The sequence below is a fragment of the Sebastes umbrosus genome, chromosome 21 (genome assembly GCF_015220745.1).
Source record: "Sebastes umbrosus isolate fSebUmb1 chromosome 21, fSebUmb1.pri, whole genome shotgun sequence".
In the NCBI taxonomy this organism is placed as follows: Eukaryota; Metazoa; Chordata; class Actinopteri; order Perciformes; family Sebastidae; genus Sebastes; species Sebastes umbrosus.
In genome coordinates this window covers 16,941,083-16,962,823 of record NC_051289.1, presented here as the reverse complement: position 1 = coordinate 16,962,823, position 21,741 = coordinate 16,941,083, and the positions used below count along the sequence as shown (strand labels likewise).

Genomic DNA, 21,741 nt, shown 5'->3' with positions numbered 1-21,741 from the left:
CCTCCTGGCTGATATAAGCAGCCAGTGAGAATGTGTGTTATGTGCCACTCAGATGTGAGGTTTATTAGACTGTCAGGGCGGTGATGGACGGGTTGCTGTTTGCACTGCCAGGGGTCTGTGTGGATTAGTTCAAGATTAGTCAGTGTTGCACGTTTTGACGGTAAATAGAAGTACGGTGTGTGTGGCCTAAACCACTTCCAGTCTGTGAAGAAACAATAGAGCACTGAATGCTTTATGATCTACAATCGATATTTGTAATGTTGATTACATAACAAAAATGCCAAGAGGTCACATGAGGTTCAGTGTGGACAACAGATTTATTACTCTATGATGAGGTGATTCCCTTCCGCTCACATCCCTTCTATCATTTCTCCGATAGTTCAGGTGAACAGGAGGCCGACGCGTAGATCATTCACAGCACAGCGTCACATTCTCAGCTTTTGAAAAATGGTCTCGATCTAGATGACACAAACATGATGGGACACGTGTCGTCCCATGCTGTAGTGCAGGGGTTCTCAACCTTTTGCAACTGAAGGCACACTTGTGATTGTCAAAACATTTCCGAGGCACACCTCACAATATCCCAGAGAGGGATATTGGTTCTCAACCAATGTTGAACCCCTGCTGTAGTGCATGCGTGTGCTGTCCTGTACAGTGTGCTGTCCTGTACAGCAAGGACGTTTTCCCACTAAACCAGCACTCTGGACTCAGCATGTCACATTCCATGAGCGGCGGCCACAATAAATCCTCCTTACGTCAGCGCTGTGGAGGGATACAGATGGCGTAAAGGCTCGGGAATGTATAGAGCCAAAGGGAGGTGGACTGTCTCGGTTTATGGTAGCACATGTTGGATTTTGTGCCCATTAATGTGGCTAAAACCAGAGCTGCAAACACTTTCTAGGTGGAATGCTTCATGTCTGCTGGATGTGTAAATAATAGGGCTCTCACTTGATTAAGATATTTAATCGCGTGATTGTTCATAGTTAATCTGTTCAAAATGTACCTTAAAGGGAGATTTGGCAAGTATTTAATACTCTTTTCAACATGGGAGTGGGCAAATATGATTGCTTTATGCAAATGTATGTATATATCTATTATTGGAAATCAATTAACAACACAAAACAATGACAGATATTGTCCAGAAACCCTCACAGGTACTGGAATTAGCATAAAAAAATATGCTCAAATCCTAACATGGCAAACTTCAGCCCAACAGACAACAACAGCTGTCAGTGTGTCAGTGTGCTGACTTGACTATGACTTGCCCCAAACTGCATGTGATTATCATAAAGTGGGCATGTCTGTAAAGGGGAGACTCGTGGGTACCCATAGAACCCATTTTCATTCACATATCTTGAGGTCAGAGGTCAAGGGACACCTTTGAAAATGGCCATGACAGTTTTTCTTCACCAAAATTTAGCGTAGGTTTATTTAGACTCCTTCACGACAAGCTGACATGGTACCAATGGATTCCTTAGGTTTTCTAGTTTCATATGATTCCTTTATCTTCACTCTAGCTTTAAAACTGAGCCCACTACAACCTGAAAATCGAAAGTTGTGTTAATGCCTTAAAGAAATTAGTGGTGTTAAAACAAATTATTGAGTTATTATTGTGTTAACAGTCTTAGTAAATTGTATAAGGTGAAAATATGTCAATGTTGTGGTCACAGCTTGTTTCTGCTGTCCCTGTGAGGCCGAAAAAAAATTCAGGTTTAACAGCTTTAACAGTTTAACAGGACTATTTGTAACTTTCAGAAATGCTTGTTAACAGCGACACCTGTGGCCGTTAAGTCAACGAAAGTCAGCGCCGGGCTCGCTTGCTCGCTCTAAATAGACATGAACGAGCATCGCTCAAAACAGTGAGGCGACACACGTCAGCTAAAACCACAATATTACTCTATATTTCACCTGCTTGGCAGTAATGTTAGCTGACCAGACGGAGGTCTCTCCATGAGTCAATGCTGATCCTAGTGTTGGCTTTTCCTGCCTCAGCCTCCGGGGCTGAAGCAGGAAGAGAAACGTTACCGTCTCCGACCGGGTGCCGGTGATGACGTTTCTTGCTGTGGAGCCCCGTCACTTCACAAGACACGGAAAGCCTCTGTTGGTCTGGAGGAGCTGCAGCAGTTATTTCTGCACAAACGTCCACTGTACATTCACTAGATATTCTCAGAGCTAAACTAACTCTTCTGCAGTGTGTAGTGTGCGCGCATGAACGTTAGTGCGGGCAGGCAGCGGAGCGGTCTGAACAGCGTAGCCACACGCGAGAGCGCATGGGATCCCGACCCGGTACATTTATACCTGTAAGAAGTTACAAACAGTCCCTTTAAGTGTATGTTAAAAATCGGATATATTGACCTGTTGGATATCTACAAGAACATACATTTTTTATCAACGGTGTTTTTTACCACCTGCCTTATGTTCAGCACCAATAACACGAAGATATTTCTGCCTCACTAATCGGCCGGTGACCCTGCTTTTCCCAGCAGTGTCTGTCAACACAGTGAAGTCACACTTCCATGTTGTCCTGCAGTGCCAGTGATGCAGCAGTATAGCGGGGGTTGTGGCTGTACAAGAAGCCCACTGTTTGTGCCGGAGGTGACTCACTATCCAGCTGCTTTTGAGCAAGGCATTAAGCCCTAAACTATGAGGGTTTGTACCTGAATGAAGGAGGTAACACATTAGGGGAACACAACAATGATGCATTACGTGTCAGTGTAAAGGACATTTCGTGGCATGCCAACCGCAACCTGAATGTATCACAAGTAGTATCAACAAAATTACCATTCTACTATGTTGATGCGAGTTAGGATTTCTGTTCAGTGACTGTAGCTCTGACCTCAGCTCAGTCACAACGAGGTGCCACATGGATATGGAGCACACATTTTTGTGCCCACACACACACACACACACACAGCAGTCCCCAGTGCATTTAACAAGCAAACAGTTTAATTGTGTGGAGTTATCGAGGCGTGAGGTCAGACGGGAGTTTTCTGCCAGCGAGGCACAATCTGGTCCTGTTGGAAGCAGGGAAGTGCTGATGTACTTACAAGCTGCATTTCACCGCTTTCTGTACATTTTTCTGCACCATAAGCTCAAATCCAAATATTTGAATCAAACTGTTGGATTTTATTGGCTGCTGGATGCTTTTGAGTCCAGAACAACATTAGATTTATCTCCAAGGATCAATGTTGGTAAAAAAAGATACACTCACAGTTCATATTAGAGAATACTGTGCTTTAGAAAATGTATTATTCCCAATAATAAATACAGAAATACAAAGTGTATCAGGCCTGAATATGTTTAAGTGTGGAAGAATAATTCAACATCTTCTACTGAGCAAAAACATTTTATTAAAAGTTTAAGTTAAAATAATTCAAATGGATAAAAATGCACACGGCAGATACAAACACAAGCATAAAAATCTTATTTAAAACCATTATAAGGCTTAAAATCCATACAGAAGATACAAACTGTATTAAATATAACAGGTCCAGATGTTAAAAAACGTCAATAACTGTATGTAAAATTCAATTATGTAACACTAAAAAACAGTGGGTAAAAATATTACAAAAATGCAACCATATAAACGAATTAGAACCGGATTAAAATGGTTAAAAATCTTCTCTAAAACACTGGTAAAAGTAATGCAGTTCAATGTTTCAAACTTCTGAGTAATTCACAATTCATATAAAAACATTTAACCTGTGGGATCTGTTTTTTTTTTTTTTTACAATGAAAGATATGAGAGTGACTAAAAGCCAAATTCATTCATTATATTCATCGATAAAAAAATTATTATGAACTGTAACTCTTTGGGACTTTAGTGTGAGTTAGCGCTGCAGGCTTTATGGTGATGTCACTGTAAGGTTCGGTCTGTTGTACAGTCACGTGCTGAGCAGACAGCAGCTCTGATGAAGAGAGAGACATCACAGATTAAATCACGACTGTTAATGTGGAGGTCAGTTAAGAGACTTAACCAAAACTCAGACTGAATATACAGTATATTCCTAAAATCTCTATCACTGTCTGCATGAAATCTATTTCTACATCATCGATTCTAGTCGATGAAGACCAGGAACGCTGAGTGTACATTGTTAATAAAAACAGCATCTTCATGCTCTCCTCACCCAGCAGCTGGTAGAGCGTGTGAGCTGCAGCGGTGCGGTCGCCCTCTGGCGGCACCAGAGAGTCAAAGGTGACTGCTCCAAACCTCTGCAGGCCGGAGGAGATCCAGCTGGGAAAGACAAGCAGAGCATGAGAGGATTCAACCAAGAGGGTTCATATGGACATATTAGGAATTCAATGTTTGTTTCCATTAGTAATAGTAATAGCTATGACATTTTTTTTTCTGATGATGGAGCAGTGAAACCAATGATTGTAGAGCTGATATTGCTGCTATGAAAACAGTTTCCCTTCCTACAGACAACCACCGTAATGCTGCTGATTTGCTGAATCAAACCAACTGCTTCTTATCCACTGACACTGCTCAACGTCTGTGATAGATTCAACGTGTAACCCCGTAGAGGAGTTTAATAGGTAAATGTGTCTGTGGCTCAGGTTCGTCCCTCAGGCCCGCTAGTTGCTTTCTATTTTGAATTTCAAAGCAGATGTCAAACAAAGTAAAGATGTAGGTCAACCTGTGACGCTGGAGGCAACACACACACACACACACACGTTTTTTTCCAAACATCACAATGGAAGACAAAAATAACTTTATATACGAGCGTGTTTACTCTCCATGGCCACAGTCTACCTTTATTCAAATAGGCACTCAGTGCAGGGCACCGTGTCGTATCACAAAACATTCATCACCTCGGGAGGATTCTGACAACAACGCTGGAGTCTCCAGATCGCAACACAAAGGAGTACCAGCGCTTACCAAAAAGAGCTTTATTCAAGTGTGCTATTAGTTTACTCCTTTTAGACTTAAAATAAGAGAGTATGCTTTAAGTTTACTTTCCACGTACTTATCAGGGATATACTTAACAAAATTGTACTTAAGTATACTTGGCTTATACAGACAAGTATATAGAAAAGTCTAAGTATATTTAGCTTATACTACAAGCCAAGTATACTGGTGTATACTTGTAGTTACTTTTTGATAGAGTAGCCGATTAAAGTGTGAGAGTTTGTAAACCTATGCTCTGATATAAATTGGCTTCAATTCATCGAGAATTTTATGTGTTTTTTCATTTTCCGTTCACCCTGGTGGTATGTGAGACAAAATATTTGTATTTAGTTTTTTAATCTCATCACAAAACATCAGGTCAAATAGCAAAAGGAGCAAGACTCTTAAAGGGACTATTTGTAACTTTCAGAAATGCTTGTTAACAGCGACACCTGTGGCCGTGAAATCAACGAAAGTCAGCGTCGGGCTCGCGCTTGCTCGCTCTAAATATACCTGAACGAGCGTCACTCAAAACAGTGAGGCGACACACGTCAGCTAAAACCACAATATCACTCTATATTTCAGCTGCTTGGCAGTAATGCCCAGCAGTGTTCTCTGTTGTCAAACATGTTCGCTATAGATAGATTACGTGAAGGTGGGCCTTCTAATAAGAGAAATCATGGTCAACATATAGGTGTGTGTTTGTAAGCTTGCTTGTGATCTGAGTGTGTGTGTATATTGTCTAAAGTACCTCAGTATGATGTTGCCCTCTGTGTCAGCCTGAGCCTCAGGCATCTCGATGTTCTCCTCCGCTATAGGGTCCATTCGGAGCTGGGCCTCCTCTTGTGGAGACCTACACACACACAAACACATAAACACATGAACACATAAACACATGAACACATAAACACAGTGATCTATTTCTTTCTCCATCTAGCTGTCCGTCTGTCTATGTCCATTAAGATGCGTCATGATGAGTGATCGGATCACAAGTGGACAGCTCTAAGTGCGTCAGTTCACCACCTTGTGATCCGATCTCACTTCCCTTCTCTATATGGAAATAAACACGTAGTGAACACACGGCTAATACAGCAGACGTTGTGACGTGATACTACAGGGATGTCAGTAGTAATATCCAACATATTCGTCAATTTGGGTACATTTTATTGACATTAAAATAAAAGGTTATTGTACCGGCGGTTCCCGGGGACATCTGCGCTGCTGGCAACGCCGCCGTTGCCTGGCAACAGCGGCGCACAGAGCTTCAGAGAGCCGGGGAGGAGAGAGTGTCGGCTCCATACAAAGCATCGCAACAAAAACCCCGACACATCTCCGACAGTTTGATAAAAACACTCTCCCCGTGCCTAGTCTGATAGTCTGTAGATATGTAGCCTACAGTAAATATATATTTTATTAAAATACAGTTGTACCGACAGAACAGAGTAGATCACAGAGGCTGTTTCCATGCTGCGAGGCGGACAAGCTCTGTCTATTCACACGATGAACGCAGAGACCCACGGATCCAAGCAGATGCCAGTTGAGTAGGCGGTCCTTAATGAAACCCCCCAGGACACATTCGCGTACACACTGCTAAAAGAACGTGGCCATATGTGGTCCAGACCACCTCATATCCATGTGACACTTACCATCTGCTGACAGGAGTGATCACATCGCTCATGGATCTGTCCTCTTTGGACATGTCCAGAATCACATCTGCTGCAGCTGTTTACACACACACAGACACACACACAGACATACAGAAACACACAGTGAATAGCTGGCAGCTTTTAATAAATGATGTTCTTATTGAGCTGCCAAAACAAGATCTGAAAAAGTGATATAATGAGAAAGGATTCTTACACGAGCCCTCTGCGGGTTGCAGTCCTGACTCACCGGATATCTGATGGAGAGAGAGAGAAGCAGAGCTTCATGAAATAGAAAGCAAGGTTTATAATCTAATTTGTCTCACCACTGAACTGAACACTCCAGTTGGCAGGCTATACGACTGCAGGCTAGCCGGCTAACCTTTATTATTACAGCCACGGCTTCACAAACACCCTTGCAGATTTTAGCGCGGCGTGACACTGGAGTTTGGGTAAGAAGATTTCTAATTTTTCTCCCCACAGATATTTGACTTTAGATCAAAATGTACCTTCACACACACACACACACACACCTCCCGCATGCTTGAGAGCCTCCTCTTCCTCTCTGTCCTCAGTATTTCTCTGTCCTGCTCTGACTCCCCTCTCGCCTCCTCTTCTTCCTCCTCCTCCCACGTCTGTTTGTCCCCATGTCCATGCAGGACGGTGATGGAGGCACACTGTTTCCATAGAGACTGGAGGTCGGCGTGGATGAGGGCTGTGTGAAGGGTCAAAAAGGTCAGGTTTCGGTGAGCATTTTCTTCGCCACAGCTGATGGAAACTACAGCTTGTGGAAAGCCACTGCTGCTGTAAAGTGCTAATAAAATGTTTTCAAAGGCCCCACAAGGTTATTTCTGATTAGAAAACATGCTCAAAGTTTATGATGAGTTTTACTCTGGGGGCTCTGAAAAGGAGCGAGGTTGAGTTTCTGCAATAGGCCGTGTGTCCTTGAGCACAATATTTTCTCTCTGACTGCACAGCAAGTCATCTAAAACTTTTAAGTCTAAAACTGATAACCACTGGGATTCATTTAACCTGCTTAAACATGCAATTTGTTTTCTTAGCACATTTATTGGGTTCTTTGCCTCAGAAGTGTGCAGATCTACAGCACCACTTGCCAGACACATCTTTTAAAAAGTGACTCAGGAGGAACTGTTTTATAGTCTCATCATCACCCATAACGTTAACATTGTTATTGCTACAGATGTTGTTTTGGGATTTACTGTTATTGCCACTGATTCAGAAGGTGTGATCGTCTCATCACTCAACCTAGACGGGCCTTTTTATTATTGAAATGGCTGCTGTGAGGCGGGCATGTTTCTGTTAAATATAGAGTAAAACTGCTGTTTTTATGTATTGATGTAATATTCACAATACATTGACCTCATGTAATATCACTGGCTCACAATAAGCTCACATTGAGGACATTTAAAACATAGAAGTTCTGTCATAATTATTCTAACTTGTTTATTTTTATAATTGTGACGTTTTATTTAATTTCATCGGTGGGGTAACTTTAAGTCTTATAGCTGCAGTGACAGCTATAAATAAAACAGAACTGATCAAATATGGAAGGAGGAAGTATTGCCAATATATTGATGACACAGTGCTGCTGGTGTATAGCATCTCCTAGTGGACAGACTGATATAAAATGCTCTGCATGGTGTCTGGTATCAGCAAACTTTTATCTCCTATATCTATATCTATATAGACCATTTCACAGCTGTAAAGGTAAACATTATAAATGTTGCATTGTGTGGTTGCGTCTGAAATTCCACACTAACATGATATTTAGTTCACAAAAACAGCATGTGAGATATTTTAGTACGTCCGAACCCTTAGTATGAAACCAATAATACACAAATTGCATACTATTTCCAGTGAAATATTAAAATTCACTTTACCAGGCGTATATACAGACTTTGATTCTCACAAATTGTCATTTTGGTTGGCAAGGGTTACCATGGTTACACGTAGCCAACAAGTCCAAGGAGGCTTTCAGGAAGTGACGATGTAAATTACTGCTAAAGATACACACTACTGTTTATACACACAAAAGTATGTCAAACGATAGTTCACCTATTGGGCATGTAGTGCATAGTATGTGATTTTGGATGCAACTTATGTAATGACATAAGCTGACAAGAAGTAAACATGGACCCAAGCTGTTGCCTAGCAATGCAGCTGTTGAAACAGTCTAGACTTTTTTATAATGCATTTGTTGACTAGTTTTCTGTTTGTTTAGTTTTCCCTATTGTGCGCTTCTTAATAATATCTTATAATCCTTATGTCTGCCGGGGATTTCAATATTGAATAAAAAGCTAAGGAATACTAGTTAATATTCAGTCAATAGTAAACAGGTAGAATCAATAACCAGGGGTAAAGTGTAGCACTTAGCACTGACATCCACAGGGGACAGCCAAGAGCTGAGCAGGAGTGCCACGCTTGGTCAAGGAGGTCAAGTCCAGCAGGAAGTCGGACTGAGAGGAAGAAGAAAATATTAGCTTCATGGCACTGTTTCATGTAGGATTCTTGCTTGTTTTCAGTGTTTTTCTGGAGAGAGAGAGAGAGAAGGGGTAAAAGCCGATGATGGTGTCTCAAAGGAAATTAAAGAAATAAGGAAGGAAGGAGGGAAGAAGGAAAGAAAGCAGGAGGGGAATAAAATCAATGAGCACTATCCCAGTGGGCTTAGAGGGCAGGGAGAGAAGTGGAGAGCTGGAGTTTAATTAACTGGCACCCTGGTGAGTAGACACTTTGACGGCAAGTCTTTGATTACAGAATGGCAATGACTGAAAATTCAATTGATCAGTGACAGTGAACCCTTGATCCTCTTTCTGTGTGTATTTGTGTGTCTGCATAGACAGCTTTTGGTATGGTGAGAGGGAGAGAGAGAGAGAGAGAGAGAGAGGGCTGTTTGTAATGTGCTGGTACTGTATGTGTGTGAGATCACAGAAAAAGCCTAAATAACTCCAGGGACTCTGTTCAGTCAGTAGAGTAGAAAGTAGCGGAGCCATATGGCGCAGATGAACCTTTAAAGGCCCCGACACACCAAGAAGACGGTCGACCGTTGGACAGTTTGGTGTGTGTCTCGCACCGTCGGCTCTAATCTTCCCGTGGTTGAGTTTTTTCGTCCGATTTAGCGTGTCGAATCAGTGCACGAGAAGAAAAAAAGGATGTGAGCAAACGAGTAAAGTCAAGAGGAAAAACACAGAAGGCTCTTCTCATTTTCCATCTTCATCTCATCTGATCATTCTAATACACAGATATTTTCACAACGACATCATGGCCGTCTGGAATGAAGCTGAATGGTGAGTGAGAGTGGTGTGAAAATGGTCGGCAGACGGCGCTTTGTTTCATGTACTTATCATAATAAAAGCTTGTATATCCGCCGTCCTCAGTCTTCTGGGTTCCCTTTTTGAATGATAAATACAGTCTACCGCCGCCTGCCGGTGTGGAGAGTTATTTCATCTCACGCAGGCGCAGAATGTACGTGCTAACTGGCCGTCGGCCGTAGTCTTTGCGGTGCGTTCGGGTGCAACATGTCAGCCAAAACAAAGGCGACGTAATGCGACGCAAGTGGTGGCCTTCGTCGCCTCTAGTTCTTTGATGTCGACTTGGTGTGTCCCCAGCTTAAGGGCACCAAACTTCACTTTAAATGACTGGAATGACTTTGAAAACTATAAGTACTGCATTCTATACGGCAGATCCACTTAAAAACAATCCCAGTGTGTTTCTGTACCAGTTTCAGTGTCTCAGCCTGCGGGTTCACAATCTGTTCCTTCATCGCTCTCTCAGATATCTGGACCTGAGGGTCTGCAAAGACCAGCTGACGCCTGCGACTTCCACGGCGCTTCTTGAGAGGAGGAGCAACCACCTGACGGCAGAGTGAGAAAACACACAGCTTTTAATGTTTACAGCACTGGATCTATAAAAGGAATGTCACGCTCCGGCACACAAACTGGAAACTATGAATAAAGTGTCGACACACCCACATGTGCTTTCCATTACTCGTTTTCCAAAACGAAACCAGCAGCTCATGTGAGTCACTCCGTGGAATGTAAATTAAAGGTGACGACAACTGTCACAGCAGCAAACGCTTTGTCACTGTCATCTCTGTGTTTCCTACATGTCACAATCTGGATAGCAGGTAAACAGAAAGGTACTGGGAATTTCTATTTTAGTGGAATAATAATGGGCGTAGAGAGGCACTCAAGTAGGATTTAATAGTTTGTATTTTCCATTTAGGCACTTTATAAAAGACAAAGTGAAATGTATAATCTTAATTACTTGTTATTTGTCCATCAAACTGTAAATCATTCACTATTTCAGTTTAAATGTTGCTACTACTGAAACAAATTAATGAACAGACAACATCACCCATGTCTCACCTCTTCTTTGTAACTTTCTGTTTCTCTGTCTCCAGATGCCCCGGAGGGTGGAGTTGGCATGGCAACCTGCAGCGGGGTCATCTCTTGGGCAAGAGCAGCCAGAGGGACCTCCGCAGGGTGACCCGTCTCCTCGTCGAACAGCCACACGCTGTCCCGCTCTGCTCCCAGCACTGTCTCCTTCAGCCTGGATACAGTAACACACACACATGCTTACAGTACACCACATGTCTTAACCTGTTTATCCGTCACGTTACAGTTTGTCATCATCAGGTCTGAGCTAACTATACTGACGACATACTGACTGTTGGGGGACGGACAATCAAACTGACTCACTGGTCAATGGAGGACATGGCTCCTTCGCGGTCCCTGGTCCTCTCGTCTGTCTGCTGCTCATCCACGTCTGTTTAACACACACACGTACATAATGCAGTGACACAATGAATGGACACAACCAGATGTTCAAGTGAACACACTTACCCAAAACGATCTAATCAGTAGAAACCTATAAACCTCTTAACAAATTCCCTCTCTACTCTCTGACTGCTGTTTTAATCAGCCCCGTCTCCCACAAAATGATGTTTCCATGCAACTAAACTGCATTTTCAATTACGTTAAGAAGGAAACGTATTTTCTCCCGGATTACGGTCGCAGTTTTAAACTGATTTAAACAATTAAAATTGAAACAAAACGTAAAAATCGCAACAGCACTACTTAGTTAGGTTTAGTTAACAAAACTACTAGAGTGGAAATCAGTTTCCCCTCCTAGCTTTAAAACATGGTTAAATTAGATGGTTTCGTTTCTATACCTTGAAGAAATTCGGCACACTTTTGTCCAGTGCCCATCCCAAGTTTCTCAAGATCTGGGGACCCTCTATTGAACACATTAGGAGAGAGAGATGTCAACCTGGGAACTAATTTGTATTGAACTGTACTGTATTGTATTGCATTGTGCTTTGATCCGCCAGGATTTCAGTTTTCTGGCCTTCGTCTTGGGCCTTCCTCGACCTCACTTGGTCTTGATTCTGGACTAGTTCTGATCCTCAATGCACTTGTGGACATTTCAGTCATCGTATGGATTGACATGCACATCTGCACTTTTTCTGTGAGCTGGCAGTTTGTTTGTTCGTTACCTCCGCCATGGCCGACGTACATGAAACCTGCCTCGGCAGAGGTCTGCGCTCTCCGAGTGCTCTTCTAGTTTGTTTTCTTTTGTTCAATTCTGTCATGTCTATTTGTCTGCTTTTGTTTTTTTTGTATTGTAAAAAGGAAAAATCTTCATAAATGAAATAGGAAAAAAAAAAACTACTGGGTTAGGTTTAGTAAAAAAACTATCATGGTTTGGCTTAAAATTACTGTTTCACACGAGACATGAACAGCGATCACATGGACTTTCTTTATACTCCTTATTATACCTCATAACTTTCAATAAAGTTATTATTCCATGTAACTTTCATTCACGGTCGCTCGATATACTACGTCACCTGCTCTGTGCGTCGCTCGTTAATGTGTCACTTGCTGCTGCCGTCCACGGACTTACGAACGTATTTGTGATTCATCAAATGCAAATGTTATTTGAAAATGCAGTTTAGTTGTATGGGAATGTCTTTTTTAGGAGACGAGACTGGTTTTAATGCAGGAGGTGAATCGAGAGTAAAAACAACACAACATCCTTGTGCTTGTCTTGGCTAAGAACAGCAGGTTTTTGTTAAAGCAAGGCAGGCTTTCTCAAACTTAAGAGATGTTCCCTCTCAATTCTCCCCTGAAATGAAACAGCCTCCTGAAAATAAACGGTTTCCTTCTGGCAGCAAAATCACTCACAGAGTGAGAATTGCTTTTTTTAAATTTTCAATTACAGTGGCGGCACAAAGAATTTGACCTGGTTGACTGGTTTCAGACACGATACAAGAGAGGAGCACACTGTGGGACTGATAAACTAGACACTTCACAAATCCTTAAAATGTAGTACAAACCCTCAGTATGACGGGCGTATACATTTTTTGTATCGATGTTGCCGTATCCAAGACTTTTGTATTGATTTTCCGACACATATCGGTTAATCGTCACACCCCTACCGATTAAACAACTAATACACAGAGATAAATGTTAAAGACAGGAGCACACACCTCTACGGAAGTGGTCTGGTTGATCCATCAACAGGTCAATCTCTCTGTCTGTGGCTTCAGGAAGGTCATTTCCATCAAAACACTGAATCAGAAGGAGAATTAGAGACAGACAAAAGTCAGAAGAGAACCAAAAGTAAAGAATAAAGAGACGGGGATTAGAAACAAATAGAAGCAATGAGGTTTGGTCTGTTTGGTGTCCACGGTGATGAATAAGTAAAGTGATGTAAAACTGCGGTAAAATACAGCAACCACAAAAACAGAAGCACATATGAAGAAATTACTACACTTCTGCATGCAAAGCAAAAATAAAGCCGAGGGGCAGGCGAGCGGGGGGGTGAGAGGAGGACAACAGAAAAGTGAGCCACATATCTCCGTAAACAAACTGTGAGTGCAGCCTGATGTAATTTAAGTCAGATCTTATCAAGCCAAAATGGACTTCATCAGCTGATGCCCCTTCAGGAGGAGCATTGTCAGTCCCTAAGTGATAGAATAGGGATGGTAATAGTGTGTGGAGGACTGTTGGACTTACTGTAGTGAGACACAGCTGCACTTTATGACTAAGATAATAAAACTAGGCCTTCTGTTAAGCACTGTGGACATTAAGAGGTGAATTCAGGACAGTCAGTTTGGCATCAGTTATTTTACATCCACTACATCATTAACTTCACTGCATTAAACACACCATTTAGAAAACCGATGGAACTTTTAGACTTTAGTAAAAAAAAAAACATATATCTGTACTTTTTTGAGCAGTGAAAACCACAAACCTCCCTCAAAACTCTGTTAACGAAAAATATAAATTATTGTCACAAACGGACTGGACGATGTAGAATCTGTACTGGTTTTAAAGTGGCAGTAGGCAGAATGTTTTTGGCATCAAAAATTCTATAATAACCTTTCTGCATATTTTAATTCAAGTGTTCTGAGAGATAACTAGACTTCTGCACCTCCTCATGGCTCTGTTTTCAGGCTTTAAAAAGTGACTGGAGACTTAATTTCAGAGAGAGCGTTCTTATTGGCTCTGCTCCAGCTGGTGGGCGGTGCTTGGTATTTCTTCAAAAGATCTCAACATGACTGCCGGGTCACAAACTTTCTCATTTTACAGCCAGTACAACACAAGATGTTTCTGAAAACATTTGAGGCGAGAAATAGGCATTATAGTATCAGAATATTGATTCATATTTGATCAGCGCTGCCTAGTTTGACCGTTTGATCAGAGTTTGTGAGTGATTGACAGCTGCTCAGAGACGGCAAGGTTCCAGCTCGGCTCTGATTGGTTGTTTTCCTCCGGTCTGTGAAATCTTCCAGATGCCATTAGGAGCACCGGAGGACACAGAGGCATCATTTTTTTTTCAGATTACCTGTCTCATGCTCTACTGTCAGGATATAGTGACAGTTTTATAAAAATATATTTTTTCAATCATAATGTATTTGCTCCATTTCTACCCACTGCAGCTTTAATGCTACTTCCTGAGTGACAGGAAAGACCAACAAGCGAGCAGCGAACTTGTGACAAAGACCTTAACTAAAGCTGTTGTAGGCACACGGTCCACATCCCAGCTCAGTGATTCACCAGGACACCCGATGCACCTAAAACTGATGACTGGGATGTTTCCTGTCCCTGGACTGTGACAGAGAGTTTACCTCAGCAGCGGTCACGACGAACTGCTCCTTCTCTCTCAGGGAGATGGCAGCCGGAGGCGACCGGAAACCTGGTTTAACACAGCGGGAGGAATTAGGAGCAAAGCATGTTCGCAGCACAAGAAGGATGTGAGACTGTGAGGGTCTGGACTTAGCCTGGGACTGATGCATTTTTAATTCAATATGTGCAGATAAAATAAAATGAATTCACTCATTAAAGAACATTTATTCACAATTTCTTAACAGGAGCTGAAATAGCAACACTCCTCTGCCAAAAGTTTAAATTTAGAAAATCCACTTATGGAATCTAAGATAATGAACTAACCCACTTATCAAACCTCTGAAGATTATTAGATTATCTTGACTGGAAACATGCAAAAATGTTACCACAACCGCTATTACAGATCAGAATCATAATAATCTAATTTCTTAATGAGAGTAGGTTTATTCAAAGTGCATAAACACAAAGTGTCACAAAGCAATTTTGGAAGCAAACTGTGTCCTATTCCAGGCGAGGCCTCTTTCAAAGGAATTATGATATTTTGGTCTTGAATTTTGGAGCCGCATTTTGAAATGGGACACAGCTATACAGCCTTTTATATGTTAAAATACCAGTCTCACCCTCCATGTCAAGTGCGGTGTGGGGAATGGGCACCAGGGAGTGCTGTGAACCTGCCTCCTCAATCACCGACATTGGCTAGAAAATACACATTACAGTTTTTATATAACAAGACAGAATACCAACACAGCTTTATTTACATTTCTGGGACTATTCCAGTCAGAGTGTGAACTGAAGAAAGCTACCTCTTCATGTCCAAAATGTGTTGCATGTAAACATAAGGTTACGGTTGTTGAAGACTAAACTTCCTTATGTTTAAAATACTGAAATACAAACTGAATCTAAATATACAGCAGTTTCTAAGTTGCATTCTGAAAGCCAAAAGTCCTGTTTAAGGATCCTTTGAATTCCATGATAGTACCCAGTGAATTCTTTTCATGTTATGTAGTCTCACACTTTGTCTCCGTCTGTGATTTAAGTCCACAGGGAAAGATTACAAGGAGGACAAAGTTCAGCCATGTCTGCCAGATTTACAGCACACAGACTGAATAACAGTTATCTGCTGTGATTTACTGTGTCTGACAATACCAATGGATAGTATGGAGGGAAATTGCACATATGCTATGTTACAATGGGAGTGACCTACACTTGTTGTGGTTGATGGTTTATCGGTGACTTGACAGTGAGCATAAAAAAAACTGGGATGTTGTAGATCTGTGTGTCAAAAAACATATAATGTAGGAAAACCCTGAAAAGTAAAATCACAAGAGCATATTTTATCAGGTCAACCTATGTGGCCGTGTAGAGGCTACTTCCTTTAGATAAGTGTATTAGCTCTAAATGTGGTAGCAGCTGAGCATTTGTGCTGAATGTGGTCCACTTACCATTATGCAATTTTCATCTTTTATCGATTTACTGATGTTTAATCAAAAGTTAAAGCATTACTGAAAGAGCCAAAGTCACAAATGGTCTTACATAAGAGGTGTTGCCTCATTAATTAACTGTTCTTCAGACGTGGGAATATTTCCTCTGGAAACTGCAGTTTTTCTGACACATTTACAGTTATAAAAGTATCATATTATGGGTGCAGGGTACATGTCAGGTATACTTAATATCGAGCATCTTGAGTCATGTTTGTATGTATAGTTTATTGGGTTACCTCAAACTACTACTACTAATATCGTTATCGTTATAACTGAAGGCTGAATAAGACATTTTTCAGGCGACAAAAGTGTTACAATTAACTTTCATGAACTGAAAACACACTGTGAAAGGGTTAAAGTTGTAAGACGAAAACACGGACAACTCCCAGACCGGACAATGCCGTGGTAACGACCTGTCAATCACAAGGTAGCCACACCCTAAAGCATCCCCTGCTTTATGGTCTATTTGACTCTCAATGGGACCTTAATTTACTAAATGAACATCATGCTGTATTGAAGAAGACTTGAAACTAGTGATTGAGACCATAAACTCATGTTTATAATGTTTACTGAGGTAATAAATCCAGTGAGAAGTAGGCTCATTTTCTCAGAGACTTCTATACAATCAGACTTCTTTTTGCAACCAGAGGAGTCGCCCCCTGCTGGCTATTAGAAAGAATGCAAGTTTAAAGCACTTCCACATTGGCTTTACTTTTCAGACCCGGAGGTTTCCCACTGCTCCTGACAAAAATAGTTCACTACATCCATCCAGCCTACTTTGTGTTTACAGAGTGAATATTTGATATGCAGTGCAGATTACCTTGGGAAGGTGACTGTGTACATGTACATTTCATATTTGTTGAGTTTTGTTGTGCTACACTACAGAAACAGACATTAAATTATATCCCCTGTGTAGATTAACTGGCAACTGCACCAACACATGCAGTATATGGCTGTACGGGTGTAGGTGTCATTAATGTACCTGGTGCATTTTATAGGGGCTGGGCAGTTGGTGTGACGCCATGAGACCGAAGAAGGGGTCCTGAGCTCCCTCAGCCTGCTCCATCATGAACAGGCTGTCAGGCACATCCAAAGCCAACCTGCCAGATAAAGAGAGAGCGAGACACGCCAAGGTGTCTTATCAAAATATTAAAACATCACACACACAGGCTAATGCAACACTATGCATAATTTTATCCGCACTGTTGGTTTTCATGGATTTATACAATAACAAAATATTACTGGAGTAAGATTAACACACGGCATCTTTAGAGTGCAGAATGTGGAAAGATATATTGCATCTGCAGAGCTCACACATTACCGCTGTTACATAAAACGGCTTATTAAACATTTACGAAGCCATTCGCATGAAAGTAGCTCAATTTGTCCATCACTCACTCACGCAATAAAACACTACTGTCTCCTTTTCAAAGACTTTATTCCCCAAAACAATCTCCCTCATAAATATTCCACCAGACGCTTTTGAGATCAGACTTCCTTAAACACATGCAACCTCGGCACAGCTTAAAAGTTAAGGCGCCCAAGGATACAAAACAATCTTCCACTGCGCATGATCTAATTTGTGGTGTGTGAGTGTGTGCAGACCTGTCAGATAAAGCCATGTCAATATAGATGCATCTTTTAGAGCGCAGCAGGCGGTCGATGGTCTGTTGAATCTCCTCTGAAAAACAGAAATGGAGTTAAAACGAAGGAACAAACAAGGTATCCTAGTAATTATATGTTTTTTTTACACCATGGGTCATATTTAAGGTAATTCATAAAAGCTTCTTATGAATACATTTTGGGTTTATTGAAATCCACACTCTAGTCTGGACTAGTGGAAATTAAAGTGGAAAAATTCACATTTTTAAAAGGTCATATTACGAAACTAAGAGGAAAAACTCCACCATGGCATGCTTATGAAATACAGCATAAACATATTTTGTTGTCTGACAGCTTTTGGGGGTTATTCTATTCTACTAATTGATGAAATGAAATACCGTTGCTATATTCAAGAGGCACCGTAGACAACAAACAGTGGATGCTTTCTTGGCCTCTCCTCCTGCTTATCATCATTGTATTTCACTGTTTTCATCAACCATAACAACAGCATGATTGTGAATCTGTCGGATGCAATATCAATGTCAGGGTGTAATTTAAGACCAGATGAATAGAGACGGTTGAGTGTTTGATGTTATTGCATTCATCAGCTCTATATTGGCTTCTAAATCAGACGTTGTCATGGTGAGTTGGGGAAACATGCATTGTGCGGATGTATGACAATAGCACTGTTTTGGTTTTAAACCCAAACAGCAGAGATTTCTACATTTAGAGACAACTTGTCTACTGTGTTTTCACATTTCACCTGAGCTTAAGCCGCCCGATGGAAAATAATGTTTCTTGTTAAACTGAAAGTCAATCCAGCTTACTGACTGCATTTTCTGCAAATGTATAAGTAAGCAGCTGGAATCCCTTGTTTTAATCCAACTACCTCACTCTATGCACAGACCTCTGGTATATGCTATAAAATTAGACTTCTGCCACAGTAACTGAAAATACAGTATGTGGGTTTGCATTTCTCATCAAGCAGGAAGTTACAGTACATTGTGTGTAGACAGTGCGGCTTGGAGAAGTGTTACGACAGATTTTTCTACTCTTGCTTGTTCCTCTTTGTCTTTTCCCCTTACCGAGCAGGATGCCACACTGCCTGTGGTAGACTACAACCACTCCATACTGCAGCTGAGAGGACAGGTAGAGAGAGAACCGAGGCCTCGGTAGGTTGGGTTGCGGTGCAGGAACCTGAGCTGTCACATAGTCCAAAATGTCCCCGCTGTGAAGTTTAACAAAAATGAATGATGAATTTTTACATTGTGTGTTTCATCTTGAACAATTTGCACGGGATCCCTAAAAATAGTGTACAAAATATTTAAATTCAAAGAGGATAAAACACTATAGCTTAGCTTATAACTTAGCTTCAAACTCTAGCAGGTGAGAATACCTTTATACCAAACTAGACTACAGATTGCTTGAGAGCAAGATGCTAAAGATGCATCCCGGCCATGATTCCAGCACACACATACAATTAAAAATGATCTATCACCAAGTAAGACTGGCAAAGTGAGACATGGGTTACAAAAATACTACAAAAACATTATACATATAATACAAAGATTAAACATATCTTTTATCTAGCCCAGGGGTCAGCAACCTGTGGCTCTTTAGCCACATGTGGCTCTTTAGCCCCTCTCCAGTGGCTCCATGTGGATTTTTAAAAATGGAAATGAATAACTGTTTTTTATTTACATTTTCATTTTTATTTATCATTGTTGTAGGTCTATGATACGATGGTACAACGGAGTATTAGGGCCACATTGAGGAAAAAAAATAAATCAGAGATTTCGAGAATAAAGTCATAATATTATGAAAAAAAGTCATACGTTTACGAGAAACAAAAGTCGTAATATTATGAGAATAAAGTCATAATTTTAAGAGAAAAAAGTCGTAGTATTGTGAGAATAAAGTCATAATATTATAAAGTAGTAATTTGTACTTGTTATTTTCTTTTTTTAAAGTTATGACTTTATTCCCGTAATATTACGACTTTTTTTTCGCATAAATTATGACTTTATTCTCGTAAAATATTAGAATTTTTTTTCTCGTTAAATTATGACTTTATTCTCGTAATATTATGACTTTTTCCGCATAGAGTTATAACTTTATTATCGTAATATTACGACTTTTTTTCTCGTGAAGTTATGACTTTTTTCTCGTAATATTACAACTTTTTTTCGCATAAATTATGACTTTATTCTCGTAATATTAGAATTTTTTTTCTCGTTAAATTATGACTTTATTATCGTAATATTACGACTTTTTTTCTCGTGAAGTTATGACTTTTTTCTCGTAATAGTATGACTTTTTTTTCCGCATAGAGTTATAACATTATTCTCGTAATATTACGACTTTTTTCTCGTAAAGTTATGACTTTTTTTCTCATAATATTATGACTTTATTCTGGAAATCTCAGATCCATCACAATGCTCAAAGGTTTTGCAGCTCCAGACAGATTATTATTTATTTTGTTTTGCCTAAATGTCTGGTTTGATGGTAAAGGTTGCTGACCCCTGATCTAGCCTAACTTACTTAGCTACTGATCAAATCAATCAGTCTCCCTAGCAACAAACCCAGACAGGTAAGCCACCACTAGCCATCAGCCTGTGGATGCTCTTACCATGTTCTGTTGACATTGACTCTGAGAAGTTCTCTGCGAGTGACCTTGATACCTCTGGTGGCTGCCAACCTGAATAACAAAACACATTTACAACAACACAACACATTTACACATTTACAACATTTAGAAATAAACCTTTGCTAACTTTACAAGCTAATGAGCTAGCTTTCTTTAAACTCACCAAATTGTAGAAAAACATCCAGTGTGATGATGGAGGACATTTGGGTAGTAAAACATTTTAACTTTCTAGATATAGCTGGTATACTTGTGAAGAAAGAGGTAAAGGTTGAGGAGTTTATAAAGCTAATGGGAAAGTATTTAAAAAAGACTTGGTAGGTTGCTAGGCGATTTTCCCGCGTCAAATGCCGCTGGACCAATCAGGTTGCAGCTTCATCACATTTGAAACTGAACACTGGTGATGCATTCAAGGACTGTGGGTGCGAGTGGGAAAAAATAAAAAACATAAAAACAGATAGATAGATAGATAGATAGATAGATAGATAGATAGATAGATAGATAGATAGATAGATGGATAGATAGATAGATAGATAGATAGATAGATAGATAGATAGATAGATAGATGGATAGAGAAATAGTAACTTTATTGATCCCGAGGGAAACTCAAGTTTCCAGCATCACAGTTCCATAGTGCAAAACATGTTAATAAGATAAGATAAGATAAGATGAACCTTTATTAATCCCCGGAGGGAAATTCATGTGTCAAAGCAGCAACATCAGCAAACAGAGTGAATCATAGGAGAGGTAAAGGTATACAAAAATTATAAAGACAATAATAGAGATATAAAAGATAAAGAGTGAATGGGTGAACATAGTGTGTACAGTCCATCAATAAATAAATGTAGAATGTGCAATAAATAAATAAATAGATAAATGTAATATGTACATATGTGCAGTCAGCAATAAAGTGGTATATAGGATGTATAGTGTAAAGTGCGCCAGATAGTGCATGTTTAAATTTCTTAAAAGTCCTAATAGTTGTCATATGGGGGTCAGCCTAATAATGTTAATAAAAAGGCAGTAAAAAAGTTAGTAGTGCAAAGTGCAAAAAAAAAATACCAGATATAAAATTACAAGGAGATGAAAAAAAACTGTTAAAACTGAATATAGTGCAGGGTAACTCCAGTAGCTTAATCTATGAAAGTAGGAAGAGAAAAGGGAGATTTTGATATGAAAAAAATACTTTTACAACCCAAATATCTCATGTAACAAAAGATAAAGTATCAATGAACACAGGGACACATGATTATAACTTGGAAAATTAGTTTTTTATTGTGCTGTCTTTAAACTTATGGTGAGGGAATTCATTTCATGGATATATTTTGTTAAT

At 40.3% G+C, this 21,741-nt stretch overlaps 1 protein-coding gene across 1 annotated transcript; it reads right to left on the bottom strand.

Annotated features, from left to right (window-relative positions):
- Nucleotides 1-3,330: 3,330 nt before the first annotated feature.
- On the bottom strand, nt 3,331-20,742 carry rec8b (REC8 meiotic recombination protein b). Its single transcript, XM_037757455.1, has 18 exons — nt 20,575-20,742; nt 20,394-20,462; nt 18,850-18,992; nt 17,768-17,843; nt 17,145-17,262; nt 15,302-15,377; nt 14,684-14,751; nt 13,040-13,121; nt 11,250-11,316; nt 10,917-11,100; nt 10,268-10,402; nt 8,933-9,008; nt 7,065-7,246; nt 6,749-6,788; nt 6,535-6,610; nt 5,640-5,741; nt 4,128-4,234; nt 3,331-3,908 (listed from the first exon to the last, which is right to left on the bottom strand). Exons 1-18 carry the CDS (start codon nt 20,628-20,630, stop codon nt 3,796-3,798), a joined length of 1,770 nt encoding a protein of 589 aa, XP_037613383.1. The 5' UTR covers nt 20,631-20,742; the 3' UTR covers nt 3,331-3,795.
- Between the last annotated feature and the right edge of the window lie 999 nt (nt 20,743-21,741).

Coding starts and splice junctions, on each gene's coding strand:
- rec8b (XM_037757455.1), bottom strand. CDS start 20,630: ATGTTTTACTACCCAAATGTCCTCCATCATCACACTGGATGTTTTTCT. Junction 18,993..20,393: donor GTCAATGTCAACAGAACATG/GTAAGAGCATCC, acceptor TAAACTTCACAG/CGGGGACATTTTGGACTATG. Junction 15,378..17,144: donor GCCCCTATAAAATGCACCAG/GTACATTAATGA, acceptor TGTATTTTCTAG/CCAATGTCGGTGATTGAGGA.